This window comes from Erinaceus europaeus, chromosome 9, assembly GCF_950295315.1.
Source record: "Erinaceus europaeus chromosome 9, mEriEur2.1, whole genome shotgun sequence".
NCBI classification, from domain to species: Eukaryota; Metazoa; Chordata; class Mammalia; order Eulipotyphla; family Erinaceidae; genus Erinaceus; species Erinaceus europaeus.
In genome coordinates, this window is record NC_080170.1 from 89,138,103 (window position 1) to 89,163,289 (window position 25,187).

General features: G+C 38.5%; 1 protein-coding gene across 1 annotated transcript in view; it reads right to left on the reverse strand.

Annotated features, from left to right (window-relative positions):
- Nucleotides 1–25,187, reverse strand: part of ATP6V1A (ATPase H+ transporting V1 subunit A) — a 69,644-nt gene that overhangs the window by 16,112 nt on the left and 28,345 nt on the right. The window contains exons 2-11 of the mRNA XM_007516320.3: nt 19,060–19,154; nt 17,875–18,003; nt 15,857–16,071; nt 15,465–15,602; nt 11,729–11,880; nt 7,717–7,879; nt 6,860–6,968; nt 2,366–2,488; nt 2,154–2,268; nt 794–857 (exon numbers count right to left, since the gene is read on the reverse strand). Coding sequence (XP_007516382.1) covers nt 794–857; nt 2,154–2,268; nt 2,366–2,488; nt 6,860–6,968; nt 7,717–7,879; nt 11,729–11,880; nt 15,465–15,602; nt 15,857–16,071; nt 17,875–18,003; nt 19,060–19,144 — 1,293 coding nt within the window. The 5' untranslated portion in view covers nt 19,145–19,154. The remainder of the gene's footprint in view (nt 1–793; nt 858–2,153; nt 2,269–2,365; nt 2,489–6,859; nt 6,969–7,716; nt 7,880–11,728; nt 11,881–15,464; nt 15,603–15,856; nt 16,072–17,874; nt 18,004–19,059; nt 19,155–25,187) is intronic.

The window sequence follows — 25,187 nt, forward strand, 5'->3', positions numbered from 1 at the left end:
AATTGATGGGGTTTACAGTCAACAATATTTATACATCTTTCCCATATTTGGGAGCTCCTCTCTTCCCTGATTCAGCTTTCTAGCCCTTTTTCCAGCCATGACATCATCTCTCCAGACAATAACTTGGGTCCACCTGCATATCAGATGTCAGGCTCAGAAAAAAAAGAAACTAGTATAGTCATGGGCCCTTTGGAATATGACTAAAATAGGCCTACTAGCTATCTTCATAACGGAGACCCCAACTCTTCACATCTGCAGTACTCCAGCCTTTAGGCTCATGATTAGTCAACAACTTGTTTGGCTTTTTACGTTAACTCTTTTTTCAGCCACCAGGTTCCAGATGCTAACATGATGCCAACCAGACCTCCATGGGCAGATAACTCCACCAATGTGTCCTGGAGCCCCACTTCCCCAGAGCCCTGCCCCACTAGGGAATGAGGCTGGGAGTATGGATCGACCTGCCAACGCCCATGTTCAGTGGGGAAACAATTACAGAAGCCAGACCTTCCACCTTCTGCACCCCATAACGGCCCTACGTCCATACTCCCAGAGGGATAAAGAATAGGAAAGCTATCAGAGAAGGGGATGGGATAAAGAATTCTGGTGGTAGGAATTGTGTGAAGTTGTACCCTTCTTATCCTATAGTTTTTTGTCAGTGTTTCCTTTTTATAAGTAAAAATTAAAAAAAAAAAAAAAACGGTGTGTGTGTGTGTGTGTGTGTGTGTGTGTGTGTGTGTGTATGTGAAAGAGAGAGAGGGAGGAGCTTGGTAGTTGACTATATGAAAGGCTATACCTGAACAATTCCCAGAGTAGCAGATGTAACAGGGTCAGAAAAATCACCTCCAGGTGGAGAAACTCTAAATTAAAAGAAAAAAAAGTCATTAGGAATACTTACCAAAAATAACATATACAAAAGTTATTTGTAATGTAAATGGCCTTTTACTGTAAATAACTTTAGAAATGACCTTTGAAAAGGAAAGCTTACATACAAATACAAAATAAAAATGAATGCTAAGCTATAGTAACAAGGATAACTATTAAATCCTTCCTACTTTCATAAAATAGATGTAGGAGGAAAAGTTCCAACCACAAAGTATAGCTTTATATAGAGCCGAAGAACTAACTTCCTTCCTTCCTTCCTTCCTTCCTTCCTTCCTTCCTTCCTTTCTTTCTTTCTTTCTTTCTTTCAAATCTATTGTAACTTGAATATAATAAATTAGTCAAGTTATATCTATGGAACCAGAACAAATAGAAATAAACTAAGAATGTAAATATCAAAGAGTTCCTGGAATGCAACCTTGTGAGACAGCAAAATGGTTATGGAAACAGCTTCAATGCCTGAGGCTCTGAGCTCCCAAATTCAATCCCTAGCACCACTAAAAGCCAAAGCTAATCAGTGCTCTCATCTTTCTCTCTGCATCACACATTAGAGAGAAAACAAACAAACACACACACCCACTGCCCTGGAGTGTCAGAGGGAAATACCTCAAATGGTAGAGCATAGGACTTTATGTCTGAGTCTCCTGGTTAGATCCCTGATGCGTTAAGTACCAGAGCGGTGCTCTAGCTCTTCTCTCTCTCTTCAAATAAAATAAAATAAAATTATATGGGCTAGAGAGATAGCTCACTGGGTAGGAGAGTGTCTTGCTATCTGTGTGGCCTAGCTTTGAGACTTGGTATAACACGGGAATATTGCAGCACTGGGGGAAGTCCTGGTTTTATGGTCTCTCTCCTCCTCTCTGTCTATCTGAATGAAAGTGGCCTGGGAGCAATGAAACTGCACATGTGTAAGGCTCTGGCTCTACTAATAAACAAACAAATATCAGAGAAATAGCATAGTGGACAGGGTGTGTATCTTGCCATACATGCAGCCCCAGTTAAGGCCTGATATCAGTGACACTGGGAGAATCTCTGGTGCTTTGCTGTCTCAACCTCTGAGCCTGTGTTTATCTCTCTGTACTTGAATGTAAAGTCAGTCTGGAATAGGATTTTATGAAATCATGTATGTGTGAGGCCCTGGCAAAGCTGAAAAGAACCACTGTACTTAGAAGTTGTTGGATAGTTATTTTCTCTTTAATACATAACAACTTTTCTTTTCTTTTAAAATGTAAAAGTATGACTTTTCTTTTTCAAGTGAAAGCTTAGGTGCTTACGCTCCAACAATGCTGACACTCCCTTCTCTTTCAGGATTTCCAAGACACTTCACCCTGCCTGCTCGCTCATAGAAAGAGGCCAGACGGGCTCCAAGATATGCAGGATATCCACTATCTGGGGGGAAAAAAAAGTGTTTTTTTTTTTTTTTTAAATATTCCAAGTCAGGTCCCAACTCTCATCAGTTTTGCTTAGGTAACAATTAACAACTTACCTGCAGGCATTTCAGCTAACCGACCAGAGATTTCTCTAAGGGCTTCGGCCCATCTAGAAGTAGAGTCAGCCATCATACTGACATGATAGCCCATGTCACGGAAATACTCTGACAATGTAATTCCTAAATTGGGAAGAATATTACAAGTTATAATCCTATGGCATAAAAACTTGACCTTTTTACTGTTAGAAGACTTCAAAGCAGGAGCCAGGGAGATGACATAGGAATAGAGCACACATACCTTTGAGTGCTCTAGTCGCTCTCTCATAAATAAAACCACTCCCACGTTTATTCAATTAATACATAAGGTAGACTGCTAAACTATGGCAAGATACACGCCCTGCCCACTAAGCTATTTCTCTAGTATTTGTTTGTTTATTAGCAGAGCCAGAGCCTTACACATGTGCAGTTTCATTGCTCCCAGGCCACTTTCATTCAGATAGACAAAGGTATAACTACGTACCTGACCTCTAGCTAGTGAAATATAAGTCAAACTAATATATCCTATCACCAGTGAAACCATGTAGTCATTTCTTCCTTCTAGCTTACTAAGAAGAATAGAAGGCCCAGGAGCGCTGGAAGGTGGAAATTGTAATTAGAAGAGCTCTTATCAGACTGGGCCCCTACCCAGAATGACAAGAGTAAATGACTGAACAATTACATAATTTGGTTTTGTTACCATAGATTAACTAATCTACTTCAACATAATCCACACTTTAAAAAGGAGTAAAAGAGAGGAAGGAGGAGCACCTGGTTGAACGCAACATGTTACTACATGCAAAGATCCAGGTTCAAGTCTCCAGTCCCGGTGCAGGGAGCTACATAAGCAGTGAAACAGTGCTACAGGTATCTCTCTATGTCCCCCCTCCTATCAATTTCTCTAATGTCTTATTTAATAAAATAAAGGAGAGGGAAAGAAGGAAGGAAAGAAAGGAAGGAAGGGAGGAAGGAAGGGAGAAGGAAAAAGTGGCTACTTGGTGGTGTATTCATCATCAAGGCATCAAGGCCTTGATAACCCCGGTGACAAAATATGAAGAACCCTGGTGAAGAAAATGTTTTCATTTACATTTAAAATAATTTAACAGGAAAATAGATTATTATACAATTATTTTTTGTGTGTGGTATTTCAGTTCCAATAGTATGCCAGTATAAAAAAATAACTTGCGACTTTAGAGTTTTTTTTATTATTTTATTTTTTTAAATATTTATTTTATTTATTTATTCCCTTTTGTTGCCCTTGTTGTTTTATTGTTGTAGTTATTATTGTCGTTGTTGTTGGATAGGACAGAGAGAAATGGAGAGAGGGAGGGGAAGATAGAGAGGAGGAGAGAAAGATAGACACCTGCAGACCTGCTTCACCGCCTGTGAAGAGACTCCCCTGCAGGTGGGGAGCCGGGGTTCGAACCGGGATCCTTATGCCAGTCCTTGTGCTTTGCGCCACCTGCGCTTAACCCGCTGTGCTACAGCCCGACTCCCTCAAATGATTAATGAACAGAGAAAACCAGCTTGTTCACTTAAGAAATACAGGATATTGAGATAGAATACAGCAGGGATAATAAAATGTTAAAAAACTTTTGTTTTAATATTTATTTTATTTATTTATTCCCTTTTGTTGCCCTTGTTGTTTTATTGTTGTAGTTATTATTGTTGTTGTCGTTGTTGGATAGGACAGAGAGAAATGGAGAGAGGAGGGGAAGACAGAGAGGAGAAGAGAAAGATAGACACTTGCAGACCTGCTTCACCGAATGTGAAGCGACTCCCCTGCAGGTCGGGAGCCGGGTTCGAACCGGGATCCTTATGCCGGTCCTTGTGCTTTGCGCCAACTGCGCTTAACCCGCTGCGCTACAGCCCGACTCCCGGGATAATAAAATGTTAATTGTCAAATCTAGATGCTACATACATGGGTACGTATTATCTATTCTCTCATTTTTTCCCATATGTTAGATGATCTTCATTATAAGAAAGTTTGGGAAAACTAGGATCATGAGATATGAAGAAAAGGAGCTCTTATACAATGCCATTACATGAAGGGTTGTCAGTATTAAACACCTGTATTAACAGTTGTATTCTAGACAATTTGATTTCTCACATTTATGCTATAAAATGGTGGAAAGGAACTATAAAAATACACATAGGAAACATTACAGTTATGCAAGGTTTGTGATAACCAAAAAAAAAGTGTTTAAATATCTACCAAAAATACACTAAACAGATTATACATCCCTACAAAAAGATACTGTATAGCACTTAAAAGAAGTAGAATCCCAGTCTTAATAAGACTATATGAATTTCTCAGTATCAGATAACCACCAAAGAAAACAAAAAATACAGACACCTTAACTCTACTATCAAAAAAAGTAGGGTGTATGCTTAGCTCCACAACAAAACAGTGAGGAAAATCACCTAAACAAGGTAAGAAGGAAGGAAGGATGTGGGAAGATACCGATAATTCATCTGAGGCTGCACAACTCAGCACAAGCTTCTGCAAACTAGAAGGGACATACTGAGCAGCAAAAGTGAGAAACCTGTATGAACACTGAAAAAAGTACATAATGGTGACAGTACTTTCATGGACCAGGATGACTTGAAAAAACAGCAGGGAGAAATGGACAAAAGAAATACATTGTAGTTACTGAAACCTTAGTCTCAATAAGCACAGTGAATGAGGAGGGGTGGAAAAGTACTAATTCTGCCTGGTTTTGCAGTTGCTAGTTTCTATTGGCAGGAGAGAATCAAGAGTACAGTTTGTACAGCTCCATGCCAAAACAAACTTCAGAGTGCCATGAAGAATTCCTGCTACTCTCAGAACAGTCAACCTCTACCACCTGTTGCAAAGATTAGTAGCAGTAGTGACAAATGCCAGTGTAGGAGCTAAATGAGTATATGTGAAAAATACAGAAGAGCAAAATATAATCATGTCCAAATAGCCTATCAAGAAACAGATGAAACAGTGACCATGAATAATCAATAAAATAAAACTATAAAAATGCATCAAACCACAAAATGAAATTTTAAGTGCTATACATGAATATCAGAAAAGATGTTTCATAAGCCAGCAGTTTAACAACAAACTGGAAAAACATGTATCAACAGCACAGATATGGAAATATCATTAGAATCAACATAAAAAAATAGAAGTTCTCTATGAACAAATCCATAAAAAGGTTAAGTAAAAAGGATTAGGGAGGATGTTACATACAGAAAATATAAAGGAGTTTCAAAGTGTCTAGTTGTTATATTTCTAAGAAGATAATCATAATGGACAAGGGTTCAGAAACATTTCTTGAAAGTTTTTCAAAATAAAAGACATTTTAGGGTTGAAAGTGAACACAAAGTCTCAGGAAAAATTCCAGAAACTTTCAACTTCGGGGCATATCCTAATGAAGTTACAAGGCTTTGATTTAAAGAACAATGCCTCCAACCAGAAAGAAAAGCCAAGCGTAAGAGAGGAAAAAAAAGGCAGACCAGACTCAGATACTGCCTTAAAGTTTAACAGAAGAAGAATGCCCTCAAGGAAATAATGATTAAAAAATTTTATACTCATACAAACTACTTATAAAATTTTAAGGCTGAAAAAAAAGTTATGAAGAATCAAGAATAGAGGGAACATAGTATCCATGAGCCTTTCTTCAAGTTTCCAAACTGCTAAAATATGAACTCTAGCAAAAAACTACTGATAGACACTGACTATATGTTATTGTAAGTTTAAAAGCTGTTAATTTAAGAAAGACATACAGGCATATCTGGAGTCAGAAAAATGATTAAAAAACAATAGAGAAATCATTATAGATAATACATAATTTTCTGATGGTTAAAAAGATTGATTTTATAATATAAATGTTTTTATGTTGATATGTTCAAGCTATAGTAAATATATTTATTAAAAGCTACAAATGTGGGGAGTCGGGTGGTAGCGCAGTAGGTTAAGTGCACATGGCGCGAAGCACAAAGACCAGCATGAGGATCCCGGTTCAAGCCCCCTGCTCCCCACCTGCATGGCAGTCGCTTCATAGGCGGTGAAGCAGGTCTGCAGGTGTCTGTCTTTCTCTCCCCCTGTCTTCTCCTCCTCTCTCCATTTCTTTCTGTCCTATCTAACAACGACAACATCAGTAACAACAACAATAATAACTACCAACAATAAAAACAAGGGCAACAAAAGGGAAAATTAAAAAAAAAAAAAGCTACAAATGTGGTTTTAGGTATGATGGTAATTTAGAATGAAATTACAGTTCTCTGTTGTCTGGGTGGTGGTGCAGTGATAAAACTTTGGACTCTTAACCATGAGGTCCCGAGTTCAATTCCCAGCAACACATGTGCCAGAGTGATGTCTGGTTCTTTATCTCTCCTCCTATCTTTCTCATAAATAAAAAAAAAAAATAATAAAATAAATCTTTCAGAGAACTGTAATTTCTTCTTTTTTAAAGATTTTATTATTTATTTTTATTTAAACTTAAGATTAAATGCTATTGCTTTTATTCCAATTGATATACTCACCAGTATAAATAGAGGCTTCTCTAGCAGCAACAGGCATATTGGAGGTGTTGGCTACCAAAGCTGTCCTCTTCATAATGGATTCTACCTTGCCATCAACTTCCATTGTGAGCTAAAGGTAAACAAACAATTCTGTTAGTGATCTTCTAATTTCTTTTTTCATAATTTATTTATTTATTATTGGATAGAGAAGCCAGGAATTGAGAGGGGGAGGGGAGACAGAGAGGGAGAGAGACAGAAACCTGCAGCCCTGCTTCACCACGCATGAAGCTTTCTACCTACAGGTGGGGGGACCAGGGGCTTGAACCTGGATCCTTGCACACTGTAACGTGAGCACTTGACCAGGTGCACCGCCTGGCCCCATGATCTTCTAATTTCTAAATGAAACACTTTATTCCCTTCTAACAACTTGTCTGTATTAATTCCTCTCACAATCAATGTTCCCAAAGTAGTATTCCCAATTAGTCCATCCTCTTGTCTCTGTCTCACAGTGCTGTAAATATAGGAATTCTTTCCACTTCTTAAATGAAATCCATTAAATTATGAAAAACAAAATACATCATAGCTTAAGTAAACTCTATGTTTAGTTCACACCTATAAATATTTTCTGTTTTAATTTTCTCTCAGTAACTGAAAACTACCAGACTACAAAAAAGAAACATTCAGGTGTCGGAAAATTCAAACATTTTCTTGAATATACAAATTATACATCACAAATACAACAGGACATACTTTAAAAACTCTTGAACAAATCAGAGCATCATCACAGTTCCAAAATAAGTCTTTATTATTTGCCAATAAAACTTGACTAGTGGTCTGACTTTTTCTAGAAAGCTATTTGAATCTTTAAATATACAAACCTCTGGGAAGTCCCGGAGGACTTCAGACATCTCATTTCCTCTTTCACCACATCCTACATAAATAATCACATCACTGTTGGAATACTTGGATAGAGACTGAGATATCACAGTCTTTCCACAGCCAAAAGCTCCAGGGATTGCAGTAGTTCCTCCCTGTACACATCTAAACAAAGAGAACAAAGTATGGACTGATTTACTTGCTAATAAATACTAATAAGCAAAGCAGGTTAGCGACACAAATGTAAAGAAAGCACTTCAAAATATTTTCAGATACATTTACAAAAACCAATGGTCAGAAACATCATTGTTCCTCTAATTCCAACCTCTAACAATGTTTTTAAAAAATCATTAGTAATTTCTAGTACCTTTAAAATTGAGGGGGGTTGGGCGGTAGCGCAGTGGGTTAAGCGCACGTGGCCTAAAGCACAAGGACCAGCTTAAGGATCCTGGTTTGAGCCTCTGGCTCTCCACCTACAGGGAAGGTGCTTCACAAACGGTGAACCAAGTCTGCAGGTGTCTTATCTTTCTGCCTCCCTCTCTCTTCCCCTCCTCTCTCCATTTCTCTCTGTCCTATACAACAACAACAACGATGATAAACAAGGGCAAGAAAAAGGGAAGAAATAGCCTCCAGGAGCAGTGGATTTGTAGTGCAGGCACTGAGCCCCAGCGATAACCCTGGAGGCAATAAACAAACAAACAAATTGAAATGAAATTATCTTCCATAAAATTTCTAGTGAAGAGGAATATAAAAAGAATAAAATAAACCAGTAAATAAATAAAGAATAAAGAATAAAGAATAAAGTAAACCAGTACTAATAAATTTTCTGAATATCTATATACATAATATGTATTCATGTAAGTTCATTAAAGGACAATATAGGAATTAAAGTCAAAAGAAAAATTTACATAAATATAAAATATTTATTTTTATGAGATAAAGTGAGCAAAAGGAAATGATTACTGTTTGTGTTTACTTGCTAGCTTGCTTTTGGTTATCACTGGGGGCTTCATTTTAGGCTGACTTTTTTTTTTTTTTGAGAGACAGAGACAGAAGAGAATGGTAAGACATTTATAAGATGCTCAGAAAAAGGAAAAGAAAAAAAAAAAAGGTTTGCAACCAAGAATACTCTATTCCTCCAGACTTTTATCCAGAACAGATAGAGGGATAAAGACTTTTGTAGGGGGCAGGGGTAGAAAGCATGAGAGGCTCATGTCTTAGGCTTTAAAGGTCCAGGTTCAAGCCCCTTATCACCCCATAAGACAGAGCAGAGCAGTGTCTGGCAGAATACTGCTTACCACTAGCATATGGTAGGTAGCATGGGAGAGTGAAACTGGGGCTTCAGGCATGCAAGTACTATGCTCTAAAATGAAGCTATCTCCCCAGTCCACAAACACTTAGACATTGTCTCTGGAGGCCAAAAGTAGAAAGACTTAGGGAGTCCCTAACTTGCTATAAATGTTAATGAACAAAGACTTTTGCTAATTTGTTAATTCTTTTTTATCCATTCAGTATTTACAAAATACTTCCTAGATACTAAAAACTATACTTGTAAATGTTGAAGGATAGCAAGTGCTTATGATAACCATGTTTCTCAACTCACAGAGCTAACATTCCATTCCAGTGGGTTAAAATGGAGATTCAGCTGGAGACTTAAATACTATTTACCAGACATTTTCTTTCTCTCTTTTTGCCACCAGGGGCTTGAAGGCTGCACAGTTAATCCACCAATCCCAGTGGCTAATATTCCTTTTCTTTTTTCTCTCTCTCTTAATTTTCAAGGACAGAGAGAAATTGAGAGGGGGGGGGGACAGAAAGACACCTGCAGTCTTTCTTCACTACTTGTGAAGCTTCCCCTATTGCAGGCAAAGAAAAGGAGTTGGAACCTGGGTCCTTATGCATGTAAAGTGTGCAGTCAACTGGGTACACTACCCCCTCCCCCTTTCTTCTTTTCTTTTTTTTTTAACTTACATTCTTCCCCCTTTTTGTTTTTTATTGTTGTTGTAGTTATTGTTGTTATTGATGTCATCATTGTTAGATAGGACAGAGAGAGATGGAGAGGAGGGAAAGACAGAGAGCGGGAGAGAAAGATAGACACCTGCAGACCTGCTTCACTTCCCCTGAAGGTGGGGAGCCTGGGGCTCAAACCAATCCTTAGGCTGGTCCTTGCACTTTGCGCCTTATGCGCTTAACCTGATGCGCTACCGCCCGACTCCCTTAACTTACATCTTAATCATCTCTACCACTCAGATGAAAAGTAACACTAAATATAAAATTAAAAGCCTAAGTAAACCCTTAGTGCCATTTGCAATTCTCCAACTTTAGACTGTCCTATTGATATTTCATGATTGTACACATTAGAAAAATAGCATCTTTCTGTAAATTTAGCAGTTATTTCCAAACTTTCCCTAAAAACTGGTAGTGGAGTGTGAAATACCCTTAAAGGCAGAGGCAAATGATTACTGTTTGTGTTTGCTTGCTTGCTTGCTTTTGGTTGTCACTAGGGGCTTCATCATTCTAGGCTGACTTTTTTTTTCTTTTTTATTGTTGTAGTTATTATTGTTGTCACTGTTGTTGGACGGGATGGAGAGAAATGGAGAGAGGAAGGGAAGACAGAGAGGGGAGGATAAAGATAGATACCTGCAGACCTGCTTCACTGCCTGTGAAGCGACTCCCCTGCAGGTGGGGAGCAGCTACACCTGTTCTATAAAAAATTATTGGGAAGCCAGGCTGTAGCACAGCAGGTTAAGTGCAGGTGGCGCAAAGCACAAGGACCAGCGTAAGGATCCTGGTTCAAAACCCCGGTTCCCCACCTGCAGGAGAGTCACTTCACAGGCGGTGAAGCAGGTCTGTAGGTGTCTTTCTCTCCCTCTCTCTGTCTTCCCCTCTTCTCTCCATTTCTCTCTGTCCTATACAACAACAACATCAATAACAACAATAATAACTACAACAATAAAACAACAAGGGCAACAAAAATGAATAAATAATTTTTTTTTTTAAAAGAAACTATTTAAAAAAAGAAATCAAGCAAGCCAGCCAGCCGCCTTCCTTCCTTCCTAGAGAACTGCTCAACTCTAGCTTACAGCAGAGTGGAAGACTGAATTTGAGACTTAAAGTCTCAAGCATGAAAGTTTTTGCATACCACTATGCTATCTCCCCCACCTCTATTTATTTATTTTAATGAGAGAAACAGAGAGGAAAAAATATATATATATTTAGAGAGAGAAAGAGACAGACACAGAGGGAGGGAGACAGACCAACACAGCTCAGCTCTGGCTTTTTGCATAACCACTATGCTTATCCTATCTCCCCAGCTATAAAAAAAAAAAATCTAAAGAAACTTATATAAAAAATAATGAGATGGCGGTGGCGCACCTGGTTAAGAGCACACATTAGAGTAGACAAGGACCTAGGTTCAAGTACCAACCTGCAGGGGGAAAAGCTTCACAAATAGTAAAGCAGGGCTGCTGGTCTCTCTCTCTCTCTGTCTCTCTGTCTCTCTCTCTGTCTCTGTCTCTCTCTCTCTCTCTCTCACACACACACACACACACACACACACACACACACATTACAATGCACAAAGACCTGGGTTCGAGCCCCTGGTCCCTATCTGCAGGGGGAAAGCTATGCAAGCGGTGAAGCGGTGCAGCAGGTGTCTCTCTGTCTCTCTCTCCCTACTTTCCCCTCCCCTCCCAATTTCTGGCGGTCTCAATGCAATGAATAAAGATAATTTTTAAAATTTTTTAAAAATTCCTCACTACAACTTCTCTAGATGAAATTTATTAGAGGATTGGCAGATGAAACTTTTTTTTTTTTAACCAGAAACCTGCTCAGCTCTGGTTTATGGTGGTGCAGGTGATTAAACCTGGGACCTTGGAGTCTCAGGCATGTTTTTTTTCGCATAACCATTATGCTATCTCTTCTGCCCTAGTACATAAAATGTCTGTAAAAAGTGAAACAAATAAAAAGGAATAATTAATGAAGGAAAAACCATGGTTCACAAGTCAAACTTACGGAAAAAGGGCATCAAGGACTCTCTGGCCAGTCAACAATGGGTGATTGGCTGGTAGCTTCTCAGTGACAGGCCGAACTTGACGTACAGGCCACACTTGGACCATGCTGAATTTCTCCTTTATACCTTCAAATTCAAGCTCCAAGACAACATCCTAATAAAAAACAACAGCATTTTAAAATACATTTAAAAAAACTGATGAATATTTCTACCTCTAAAATCAAAGTAATATTGATACTTACCTCTTGAGATGTGGCACATGGAAATGAGGAAGGAGGATAACACTTTTTCTTGTAAATCTTTATATGCAATCCCAACTTTTTATTACAACTGTCCATTACACATGCATATCTTATGTTTATGAGATCTTGAACTATTCATCTTTCTCTTTCTTGACCTTATCTCGCTTAACATGTCCTCAACTTCCATTCACATTACTACAAAAGGCAAGATTTTCTTCAAGTTTTCATTCATTATCTTTATCTTTTATTGTCAAGATATTTATTTTCCTACTGGCATTCATTTTTTTCTTTAATGGGAGGGTTAATGGATTACAGCACATCTGCTGACACAGTACAATTTTTTCTTCTCCCTTTGACAGGTGTCTGCAAAAGACTCTCAAGCCAACTAAGGTACTTTTCTACCATCATCATTCATTCCTTTTTTTGAGAGACAAATGGCAACAGAGATAAAGAGAAGAGAGGAAGACAGGCATAAAGTGTGGGAGCCACTACAGGTGTCTCCCCACCATTCATGGAGCTCCACTAGGCTATCCATGGCGCTCCTATGTAGGGCAGGACTCAAGTCTTCACATAGCGGGTATATATTCTACTAGGTGAATTATCACTCTCCCTCTCCCCCAATTTTCTGCATTCATCCTTTGATTAACATTTAGGTTGCTTTTATATCTTTTTTTTTAACTTTTAAAAAAATATTTATTTATTCCCTTTTGTTGACCTTGTTGTTTTATTGTTGTAGTTATTATTGTTGTCATCGTTGTTGGATAGGACAGAGAGAAATGGAGAGAGGAGGGGAAGACAGAGAGGGGGAGAGAAAGATAGACACCTGCAGACCTGCTTCACCGCCTTTGAAGCGATTCCCCTGCAGGTGGGGAGCCAGGCTGGAACTGGGATCCTTCCACAGATCCTTGTACTTTGCACCATGTGCGATTAACCCACTGTGCTACAGGCCGATTCCCGCTTTTGTGTCTTACATTGTAAATAAAATTGCAATGAATACTGGGGTGCACATAACTTTTCAAGTTAGTCATTTCATTTTCTTCAGATAAATATCCAGAAGTAGAACTGTTGAACATATGGCAGTTCTATTTCTAATTTCCTGAGAATTTGCCATGCTGTTTCAGAATGGCTGTACCAATTTGTACCCCGCCCCCAAATGCTGCACAAAGGCTCCCTTTATTTCAAATCTGCACAACATTCTAATATATATATATATATATATATATATATATATATATATATATATATATTACTTATTATTGGATAGAGACAGAGAGACATCTCTGCTTCACCACTTGTGAAGGCTTTCCCCCTGCAGGTGGGGTCCAGGGGATAGAACCTGGGTCTTTACAGTGTAATGTGAACGCTTAATCAGGTGCGCCACCACCTGGCCCCAACCAACATTCTTATCTTTTATAACAGTCATTTTAACAAGTTTGAGGTGGTATATCTTTGTGATTTTGATTTGCATGTCCTTGATGAATAATAATACTGAGCACCTTTTCTTGTATCTATTAAATACTTATATATCTTCTTTGGGGGAAAAAAAGTCTATTTAGTTCCTCAGTACAATTTTTAGTCACATAGTTATTTGACTACTGAGTTGTATGAGTTCTGTCTATGTTGATTATTAACCCTTAATCAAAAAACAGGATTTGAAAATATGCCAAAGGTTGCCCTTTCATTTTCTTGATGATTTATAGGAGAGGGCTGGGTGGTGGTTTGCCTAGTAAAGCACACGTTACCAAGAGCAAGGACCTAGGTTCAAAGCCCCCGGTCTCCACCTGCGAGGAGGAAAGCTTCATGAGTGGTGAAGCAGGGCTTTAGGTGTCTCACTTTCTCTCCCTCTTTATTTCCTCTTTCCTTTTCAATTTCTCTTGGTCTATATTAAAATAAACAAATAAATAAAATAAAGTAAAATAAAGTAAATGGCTTCTGGGAGCAGTGGGTTCACCGAGCACCAAACCAGGAGCATACAGCATGCAAATCTTGCACTGTCGGGTGAGTTATTCTCTAGTCACTTACTTTGTGGATTCTTTCTGTGTAAGAAGTTTTGGTTTGGTTTGATAAAGTACCACTTGTTTATTTTTGCCATATTTTACCTTAAAAATGCTACAGTGGGGAGTCGGGCGGTGGTGCAGCGGGTTAAGTGCAGGTGGTGCAAAGCGCAAGGACCTGCATAACGATCCTAGTTCAAGCCCCCAGCTCTCCACCTGAACGGGAGTCGCTTCACAGGAGGTGAAGCAGGTTTGCAGGTGTCTGTCTTTCTCTCCCCCTCTCTGTCTTCCTTTTGTCGTTTCTCCATTTCTCTCTGTCCTATCCAATCACGACGACATCAATAACCAGAACAATGTTAAACAACAAGGGCAACAAAAGGGAAAATAAATAAATACTTATTTAAAAAAAAAAAAAAAGCTACAATAGTGATCCTGAAGTTACATTCAGCTGTTCAGTTAATTCTTCTTAAATTATCATTGTTCCCACAAAGACTATGATGGGTCTTTAACAATTAATATAACCATCAATAAAAAACCAAGTTTAAATTTTTAAAAAAATATTTATTTATTTGCTCCCTTTTGTTGCCCTTATTGTTTTAATGTTGATGTTACTGATGTCGTCATTGCTGGATAGGACAGAGAGAAATGGAGAGAGATGGGGAGAGAAAGATAGACACCTGCAGACCTGCTTCACCACTTTTGAAGCGACTCCCTTGCAGGTGGGGAGGTGGGATCCTTATGCTGGTCCTTGGGATTTGCGCCACCTATGCTTAACCTGCTGCGCTACCGCCCAACTCCCATTTAAATTTTTTTTTCATAATTATCTTTATTTATTTATTGAACAGAGACAGCCAGAAATCAAGATGATAAAAAAAGAATAGTAGAGACAGGGAGACAGAGAGACACCTGCAACACTGCTTCACCACTTACAAAGCTTTCCCCTTGCAGGTGGATACCAGGGGTTTGTTCATGGTGACGTGCGCTGAACCAGGTGAGCCAAAAGACTTAAGTTTTAAATGACTCCTGCATGCAGAGTAGGGATTTATATAATCCACTATATAGCTAGCAGGTGAATATAGATGGAAGATTAAAATCAAAGTCTATTTTATGCTTAAATATTCAGGACTTTACAGACTATAGCATAAGGTACAATGGTAGGAAAATGTTATAGATACTTCACTAGTGTAAACAAAAAGAAAGATGTTCTCCTCCTTATATTCCCAAATTCAAATTAACAAACAAAAATACTCAATTGAAAAGTAATTACACTCACAAGTGGTGAAACAGGGCTGCAGGTCTCTGTTTCTCTCCCTATCTCCCCTCCCCCTCATTTTGTCTCTTTCCAATGATAAATAAAAATATTTTTAAAATTCACAAAAAAAGTAATTACAGAAGTTATTTAAAATATTAATTAGCAGTTCTATGATGAGGATATTAGTACTGGGCAATTATCATGTTTAAATAGGGTAACTCTTGTCAGACAAAGTCTCTAAGATACTTACAGACGTATCATAATTCCCAGGTGGAGCAAGGTAGGTTACAGTTCCTCTGTTTCGTGGGGGTAACATGATTTTATGTCTGATAAGTGAGTTCTCATTGACAATTGCAAAAATATCTCCACCAGTGATATGACTACCCACCTGGAGAACAAGGAGTTTTCTGTTAATGTTCAAATAAATATCAAGTAGACATATCCTTATTGCAAACATTCAATCATTTGTTTCACTTATACATATGATATTTTTTTCTATAATTCTACTAGTGCATTTAATAGAAAATGTTAACCATGCATCTGTGGTCTATTTTTATTTGGACTAAAGAGCAAAATAGTGTAATAAACATCCATTTAATATTCTTTCATCAGCTTTAGAAATTGTAGGTTATAAATACATACCCTTAAATTTTTGTTAGGTGTATAATCCCATTTGATATCTCTGCTAAGGGCAGATACATTTACTCCTCTGGGGATGTAGATACTTTGTGTCTGATTGCTGATATCTGACAAAGGTCTTTGAATACCATCAAAAATGGCTCCCATAATGCCAGGACCAAGCTCTACAGAAAGAGGTTTACCAGTTCGGAGCACAGGATCTCCAACAGACACACCAGCTAGGAACAGTAGTTAAGGAAAACTCATTATGAAAATTTAGAAATAACAAAAAAAGGAAATACTGTGGTTTAACAGTGAAATGATGCTTAAGGAGCCATAGCAGAAATTTTCTAAGTTTCTCAGTATATAACACCCTTATTACTTCAGTAACTTTTATACCTTTCCCTTGGTCAAAAGATTTATCTAACAGTCCCATTGATTACAAATGACTAAATAACTTAATAAATACAGATTTAAAAACTGAGTAGCACTTTGAAAAAATATATAAACATAAGTTAAAATAGGATATTTTAACCTCATTTTCACTCTTAAATAACCACAATTATAAATAGCGACTATATGTGCCATTTTCAAACCTCATACTCAAACTGAGTAGCTGTTCCTTATTTATTTATTTATTTATTTATTTATTGCCACCAGGGTTATTGCTTGGGCTCAGTACCTGCAGGATGAATCCACCTCTCCTGGAATCCATGCCCCCCCCCATAAAAAAAAGAATTTTATTTTTATTTGATAGAACAGATAGAAATTGAGAGGGGTTGGGGAGATACAGAGGGAGTGACACAGACAGACACCTGCAGACCTGCTTCTCCACTCAGGGAGCTTCCCTGTGTAGGTGGGGAGTGAGAGTTTGAACTCAGGTCCTTAGGCATGGTAATGTGTTTGCTTAACCAGGCACACCAGAACCCAGCTCCCATCCTGGAGTCATTTTAGCACAATACTTGGTTTCAAGCTTAGCAATTTCCAAAAACTCTTCTTCACTAAGATATGCCATTACCAATAATAACATCCACTCCTGACAGCCATTTTTCTGTTTTTCTTTAGCTTTTATTTGATAAAAGTGAGACAGAAAGTGAGAGAGGAAGGGGAGCTAGAGAGGGAGAAAGACAGACACCTGCAGACCTGCTTCACCAATCAAAAACATCCCCCACTGCTGATGGGGGCAGGGGGGGTTTTGAACCCAGGCCCTTGTGCATGGTAATATGTGCTCTTAATTGGCTGCACCACTGCCTGGGCCCTTGCAGTTTTATTTTGAAGCTTTTTGTTATCTCAGACTTCTAGTTTGAATGCTATTTGAAATGATGTATGTTCCTATACTAAACTTAAACATTATAAATGTCCTGGATTTGCTGTAACTCCCCCAGAGTGCCCTGGTAAGTAGTTCATAAAGCAGAGAGATAATTGCTTTGATCATTGTTTCTACTGTACTACCAAGGAAATTAGGTACCTAAAAAGGAAAAACCCCTAAAATCTTAAGAATTGTTAAGTAGTTTTGAAAATGAAGTAAAAAAGACATGCAAATAAGCACATCAAATCTGCCTTGCTTCCCCATATTTGTAGATAGGTATAGAATCAATACAACTTGTATTAATAACAATTTAGTTCTCTGCTTCAATATATACATTCCAAAAATCTAACCTTTATGACAATAGCTATACTTTAAGACTATTTACAGTAGTAAAAGACTAGAATTAACCAACATTTCTATCATTAAGAGACTAATCATGGTATACCAGTTTTCTGAACCAGCAACAAAGATTTGTACCCTTCCCTCCACTTTTTACTGCTAATTGGATTGCCTGTTAATACTGTTGTAATATAAACTTCCTCCAATAAGATCAAATTATAACGACTACATATGAATTGGCTTCAACAAACCTATTCACACAACAGTGGCAGCTTTGTCATGCTTGAGACTGAAACTAAAGCACTAGCTGTTGCTGTTTCTACCCAAAATTCTTAATTTCAACTTGTAGGAAGAGGCAAGAAATTGAAACAAAAAGCAAACAAACAAAGGATACAAGTTTCTTCATACACCTGGATAGTAGCCATGTCACCCTCCAAGCGGATAATCTCTCCGACCAACTCACTGTGGCCCACTCTCACCAGTTCATACATGGCTGCACCTGCCATGTCACAGGCTGTAACCACTAAAAAGAACAAGTTTTGAAGATTTTGATTCTGTGAATAATTACAGGTTAATATATTAAAACTTAAATTCATCTTTTTAGGGTAAAGATTATCCATTTATAGCACTGAAACTCTCCTGTGCATGGGCCCTTTTGATAAATTAAAGTTCATTCTACCTGGGGGGGTCACATATAGGGCAGGGGTAGATAGCATAATGATTATGCAAAAAGACTCTCATGCTTGAGGTTCTTAAATCCCAAGTACAGTCCCCTGCACTACCATAAGCCAGAGCTGATCAACGCTCTGGTAAACACTAATCAAAATCAATCAATCATCTTTGCATCAAAATTGTTTTTCCTAATTCATAAGAATATTTATAATCATTCCTCACCACTGGATAGGGGTATGATTAAGAGTCTTTATGTTTAAATTAATAACCTCAATAGTGAGCAAATTTAGATTCTAAATGCTAGGTGAGCTCTTAGGATGAGATATTTTCTTAGGTCTACAGCTGCAATAATTTTTTTTCCCCACCAAGGTTATTGCTGGAGTTGGTGTCACTGATGCCAATGATGCCACTGTTTATGGCTGACAGAGACAAAAAGAAAGAGAGAGAGGAAGAAAGAAAAGAGAGAAATACCAGTAGCACTGCATCAACACTTGTGAAATTTCTCTGCTACAGGTAGGGGTTAGGAGCTTGAACTCTAGTCCTTGCACATGGTAGCCTGTACATTCTACTGTGTAAGCTACCATCCAGTCCTGAGTTATTTATTGGTCAGAGACAGAGAGAAATCAAGAGGAAAGAAGGAGGGAAGGAGGGACAGAGAGGGGGAGAGAGAGAGAAAGAGGCATAAGAGATACTTGCAGCACTGATTCACTGTTCATGAAGCTTTCCCCCTGCAGGTAGGGATGGGGGCATGAACCTGGCTCCTTATGCATTGTAACATGTTTGCTCAACCAGGTGTGTCACTGCCTGGCCCCTTAGTTATGAAAATTTGTAAGGAAGGTTTATCAACTTTATGTTGCTACCTTGAAAAGATATTACTTTACTATTGAGAGTATTACACATTACTTACCAGGTCCTGAGACTCCATGCACAAAGCCAAAAGTGCTTTCTTTATCTTCATCAGCCACTTTGGGTAGCTTGGAAAAATCCATCATGCCAACTGGCCTATAGTTTAAAAAAAGAAAAGTTAGGGAAACAGTAAGACAGCTCACCTGGGAAAGTGCCTGCTTTGTCACGTGTGACCTAGGTTAGATGACCTGGTATACCACACAGGAATACTATAGCACCGGTGGTTGCTCCATTGCTATAGGCTCCCCCCCCTGCCACCCCCCCCAATCATCATGGTGAAGTCCCAAGGAGGACCAAAAACTTTTATAATTGCATACCCTAAGGAAAAGGAACCAATATAGGCAGTTAACTCTTATTTGTGGCATCTTCTCAATCCTGCTGATGGCACATCCCTGAATATCTACTCCATTATATATCTCTGGACAAAGTTCCAACTAGAAAACACCGATGAATGTTAACAATGAGAAGTCTTTATTTTTTTATTGCCACCAGAGTTATCACTGGACCATAAGTCCACTGCTCTCAGTGGCCATCCCCCCCCTTTTTTCAGGAAACAGAAATTAGGGGAGGAAGAAAGAGAGAGCAAGAGAGAAAAGCATCTTCAGACCTGCTTCACCACTTGTAAGGCTTTCTCCCCAGTAGGTGGAAAATGGGGGCTTGAATCCAGGCCCTTGTGCTTGGTAACGTATTTAATCAGGTGTACCACTACCTGCCCCCACAATGATAAGTCATTACAATGACTTATCTAGCCTCACAAAATCTTTTTCCCACCTCATTATCTCTGATCACCTCTCCATACACCCTTCCCCTTTATAATTCTGCACACAGAAAATGAACCCTTGGGACCGGATGGTGGCGTACCTGGTTGAGTGCATGTTACAGTGCTCAAGGACCCCAGTTCGATCCCCCGAACCCCATCTGCAGGGGGAAAGCTTTGCAAGTGGTGAAGCAGGGCTGCAGGTATCTCTCTCTCTCTCTCCCCCTTCCCTCTCGATTTCCGATTGTCTCTATCCAATAAATAAAGATAATAAATTTTTTTTAAAAAGAAAAAGAAAATGAACTCTTTGCCTTTTCTAAATAAGTAAATAAAAAATAAAAAACATGTACATTTGACTGAGGCTCTTTGCACCTGCTATTCTCCATGTCTGGAGTACCCTTCCTCTAGGTCTTCAATTAAAAACTCAACTTCTGTAAGATGTTTGGCTGATGTAGCAAAATGAGCATAAAGGGTCACAGGTTAGTAAGCAATAAATTGTCAAATAATACAGACTTCTTTATTCAAAGATCAAAGATGTTGGCTGTTCAGTCTAGGCATTTTGAAGGTGTGGTAGAATCTGCATAAACCAATAAAAAGAAGGCATTCCAGGTATGAAAATACCAAGAACAAAGGAATGGAGATAAAATTTTCAGGAACAGTTTATAGACCAGTTTGACTGAAATAAAAAGTTTCTTTTAGGGCAACAGGGAGAATTAAGGATTGATTTGTGGGTCTTCAAATAAATGCCAAATGAGCAATAGGAGAACTGTTATAAGTTGGATGATGTTTAATTATCTAATAAATTCAAGGAGAACAAAGAATGCAGGCATGAGAAAAAACTGAAAAGCTAAAAAAAAATTAAAAAGCTCTGGAAATATCAGTTAATGTCAATGGATTTGAGTTAATTAAATGATCACTGAGCTACTATCAAGGAAAAGACACTGCGAAACTTAGGGAATAAAGATAGTGAATAAAAGCTTTCACTGACTTTAAGCAATTATACCAGGAAGCAAAATTATAACCCACTGAGAGCAGAAAAGAAACTGATTTGGATATAAGGAGTGTTAACCAACTTGGATGAACTGTCTTGAGGGAAGTAAAAAAAAAAAAAAAAAAGTTAAGTTTTGAGGCTGGTTGACTGGAGTATAGTTGAATCCAGATAAAAAATAGCACAAAAACAGGGTACAGAAAAATAGCTCATAGGGTAGGACAGGTGTCTTGCCTTGTGTGTGGCTCAGGTTTGAGACCTGGCACTATGCGGGAGGTGCTATGGAACCAAAAGAAGCTCCAGAGTGGTGATGCCTTTCCTTTCTCTTCATCTGAAGGTGTGTGTGGGGGTTGGGGGGTGAGGGTGGTGGTGGTGGGTAAGTGCCCCGGAGCAAAGGAATCATGTTTGTAACAGGCTCAACTTACACAAAACAAAACAGGAATAGAGAAAGGAGACAATCAAGGCCCTAGGGGACTAATTTAGGCAAGTATGAGGAATGTTTTTCAGTCTTTCTGGAGGCACTGAAGGGTCATTAAAGAGCCACATACTTTGGGGGTTGTACTGTTACGTGGAAAACTGAGAAATGGTATGCATGTACAAATGTAAATTGTATTTACTGTCAAATGTAAACCACTAATTCCTCAATAAAGAAATTTTTTTTTTAAAAAAAAACCACATACTTCAAGTAACCTAATTACTAGTCCATTAACTAAAATGTCAAGGGGTGTGTGTGTGTCTGTGTTACAACAAAAGTATTAATAGGGGGTCGGGCGGTAGTGCAGTGGGTTAAGCGCACGTGGCGCCAAGCACAAGGACCGGCGTAAGGATTCTGGTTCGAGCCCTGGCTCCCCACTTGCAGGGGGGTCACTTCACAAGCGGTGTAGCAGGTCTGCAGGTGTCTATCTTTCTCTCCCCTCTCTGTCTTTCCCTCCTCTCTCAATTTCTCTCTGTCCTATCAAACAACAATGATAAACAAGGGCAACAAAAGTGAAAAAAAAAAAAAAAAAAAAACCAGCTTCCAGGAGCAGTGGATTCATAGTGCAGGCACCCAGCCCCAGCAATAACCCTGGAGGGAAAGAAAAAATTATTAATAGTGGAGTTCTGGTTTGATTGATCCATTGAATGAATTTCCTGATCTAATTCCAGTGTGATTATGTATAAAGGTGTTCCCATACCAATAAAATTGTGCAGTGTCTATCTGGAGATAGTTTCAGATTCCACAGCAACATTCTTCCAAGACTACCCTCATCTTAGAAACTAAAAGCAAGGCTGTTTGCTTGTGCTTCAAACTGGGTGTAAATTGGGATTTACCATAACCCCTTTCTTAGGTTTATTAATTTGCTAGAATGGCTTACAGCATGTGAAGAAACATTTTACCTACTTTATTAACATCTTACTATACAACTTCCTAACTCAGGAATAGTCAGACTGGAGAAGTATATTGGGCAAGGCCAAGGAAAAGGGCACTGAACTTCCATATCCTTTCTTAGGGATTCACTTTCTCATATGTCCAGTGTTCATCACCCAGAGGCTCTTAGAATCCTGTCCATCTAACTTTTCAGGAGGTGACATTACTAAAACATGATTGATTAAGCAATTGACCTTAGGTGACTGGTTCAAACTGCAGTCCCTCACCTCTCAGTGAAGGTCAAATGAAAAGAGATTGAATCAAGAGGTTGGTTCTCTTGGCAATAGTCCCCATCCCTAAGTACTTCTAAAACTCACATAATAAGAAGCATCTTTATTATTCATAACAGGAAATTCCAGGGGTTGTGGAACCTGTGAGTCAGGCATCTTGGCTAAATAAATACTAAGGAATATATTTTAGGTTATCTGAATGACCAAATAAATATGTTTTCTTCTAAGTCACAATACTGCACGGAACATAAGTGCTATCATAAAAGTTATGGCAGACAGGGCAAACAGGAAGAATCGAATGATTAAAGAAACAGGTTTGAACTGAGAACTGAGTTCAAACAGGTTTGAACTGGCAGAGTGCTGTCTGCTTTGCTACACATGATAAAAACCTGGGCCTGGCCACCACTGCACTGGGGGAAGCTTCAGTAGTATGGTTTCTTTCCTTCTCTTTTTTTGTCGCTCCCCATCTGAAAAAGTTGGCAAAAAGTGGTGAGGCTTCAATGACAACAGAAAGAAAAAAAAAGAGATGGAGAAAAAAAAAAAGGTGAATGTATAAACAAAGATTAGGGGTAGGGGTGGGGAGATTCAGAGATAGGTTTTGAGAACCAGCACTGTATAAAAACAAGAAAGACAAAAAACAGATGAAACATTGGAATGACTGGGATTTCTTTCTGTCTCCAAAACTATTAATTAAAAAAATGTTCAGGGGGAGTCGGGCTGTAGCGCAGCGGGCTAAGCGCAGGTGGCGCAAAGCACAAAGACCGGCATAAGGATCCCGGTTCGAACCCGGCTCCCCACCTGCAGGGGAGTCGCTTCACAGGCGGTGAAGCAGGTCTGCAGGTGTCTGTCTTTCTCTCCTCCTCTCTGTCTTCCCCTCCTCTCTCCATTTCTCTCTGTCCTATCCAACAACAACAACAACAATAATAATAACTACAACAATAAAACAACAAGGGCAACAAAAGGGAAACAAAAAAATGTTCAGGGACCGGGTGGTAGCATATTTGTTTGAGGGCACAAGTTATAATGTGCAAGGACTGGGGTTCAAGTCCCAGGTCTCCCACCTGCAAGGGGAAAGCTTCATGAGTGGTAAAACAGTGCTGCAGGTGTCTCTGTTTATCTCCCTCTCTACCTCCTCCTTCCTCTCAATTTCTGGCTGTCTCTAGCCAATAAATAAGTAAAGATAATAATTTTTTTTTTAATGTTCATTATTTTGTGGAGCTGGGAGTCCCACATGTAATTTCACTGTCCTGTCTGTTTGGTAGTTTGTCAGAGAGGAAAAAAAAAGAAACAGAGAGGGAGAGATACCACAACTCTAAACTAGTGCGTTGCTACCTTCCATGTGATGCTGTGCCACTAACCTGTATTATGCTAAGACATGCACTCTATCTGGTGAATACAACCTCAGACCCTAAATTAAAAAAAAAATAAATAAATGTAGCCCACAGCTATAATACCATGAACCCATTCAGTTTCATTTACAATTTTAAAAATGTAGTACATCATGAAATATGTATGAGAGAGAATATACCAATCAGGACAGGGAAAAAAATTAAAGAGAGAAATTAAACAAGATTTTTTTTTTTTATAGAAAATACTTATAATGGGGAAGAGGAATGAAGCTTTTTTTTTTTTTTCCATTTATGAAGTTTTATTTGTTCTTTTCCTGTTTGTATTTTTTTTAAGTTTTTTTTTATTTATAAAATGGAAACATTGACAAGACCATAGGATAAGAGGGGTACAATTCCACACAATTCCCACCACCGGAACTCCCTATTCCAGGGAATGAATGAAGTTTAAAGTCAAACATTTATTTGAGCAAATTCTTAAATGAAATGCAAACCAATGAGATAAAAATTCATTCTTCAGAATATTTAAAGACTTTCAAAGGGAAAAGAAAACTTGATAATTCCACAGTCCAACTTCTTCCTCAAATGAAATGTTTCTTCCAGTCTTCATGACACATGGTCATCTGCCTTCTAAAGTGGAAACAGCATGAGAACTTGAGTCAGCAGACTTAGGATGTGTATGTTGGCTCTATCAGTGACATGTAGCATGAGATTCTGAGCAAATTAAAATTTCTTAATTTTACTTGTGGAATAATGCTACCACCTAACTCAGAATTGTGATTAAGTTACAAAATTGTTTAAATGTTCCTCCTACAGTATATATACATAAGTTTCATCAGCAAAACTATTTAAATAAAACTGCTATTGTTAAATTTTTTTTTTTTAATCTCCTTTTTAAGAGTTACCGTGTATCCTTCCTAAATCTACTTCCTTACAACTTTCACCCTCTGGTCCTGTTTCTTCCAGCTTACTATAGCCATGAGCAAATTCTTTTTATAATTGTTTTTAATCTTTATGGACAGTGACAGCCAGAAATTGAGAGGGAAGGGGGTGATAAGAGAGGGAGAGAGACAGAGATACCTGTAGCCCTGCTTCATCACTCAAAGCTTCTCCCTTGCAGATGGAAACGGGGGGGGGGGGGGGGGCTCAAACCTGGGTCCTTGCAGTTTGTAACATGTGTACTCAACCAGGTGCACCATCACCCACCCCCAAGCAAATTCTTTTTTAATGTGCTCAACTGCCCTTCAAAGGATAATCTTTTTCAGATCCCTTGTTTGCAAAGATACTCTTTTTTGTATGTATTTCATGATGAAAATGTTTTTTTTAATACAGCGATTTTAAATGGTATTTTAGATATTGTATAGGAGTTGAAAAGTGCTATTTTATTACTTGTAAAAATG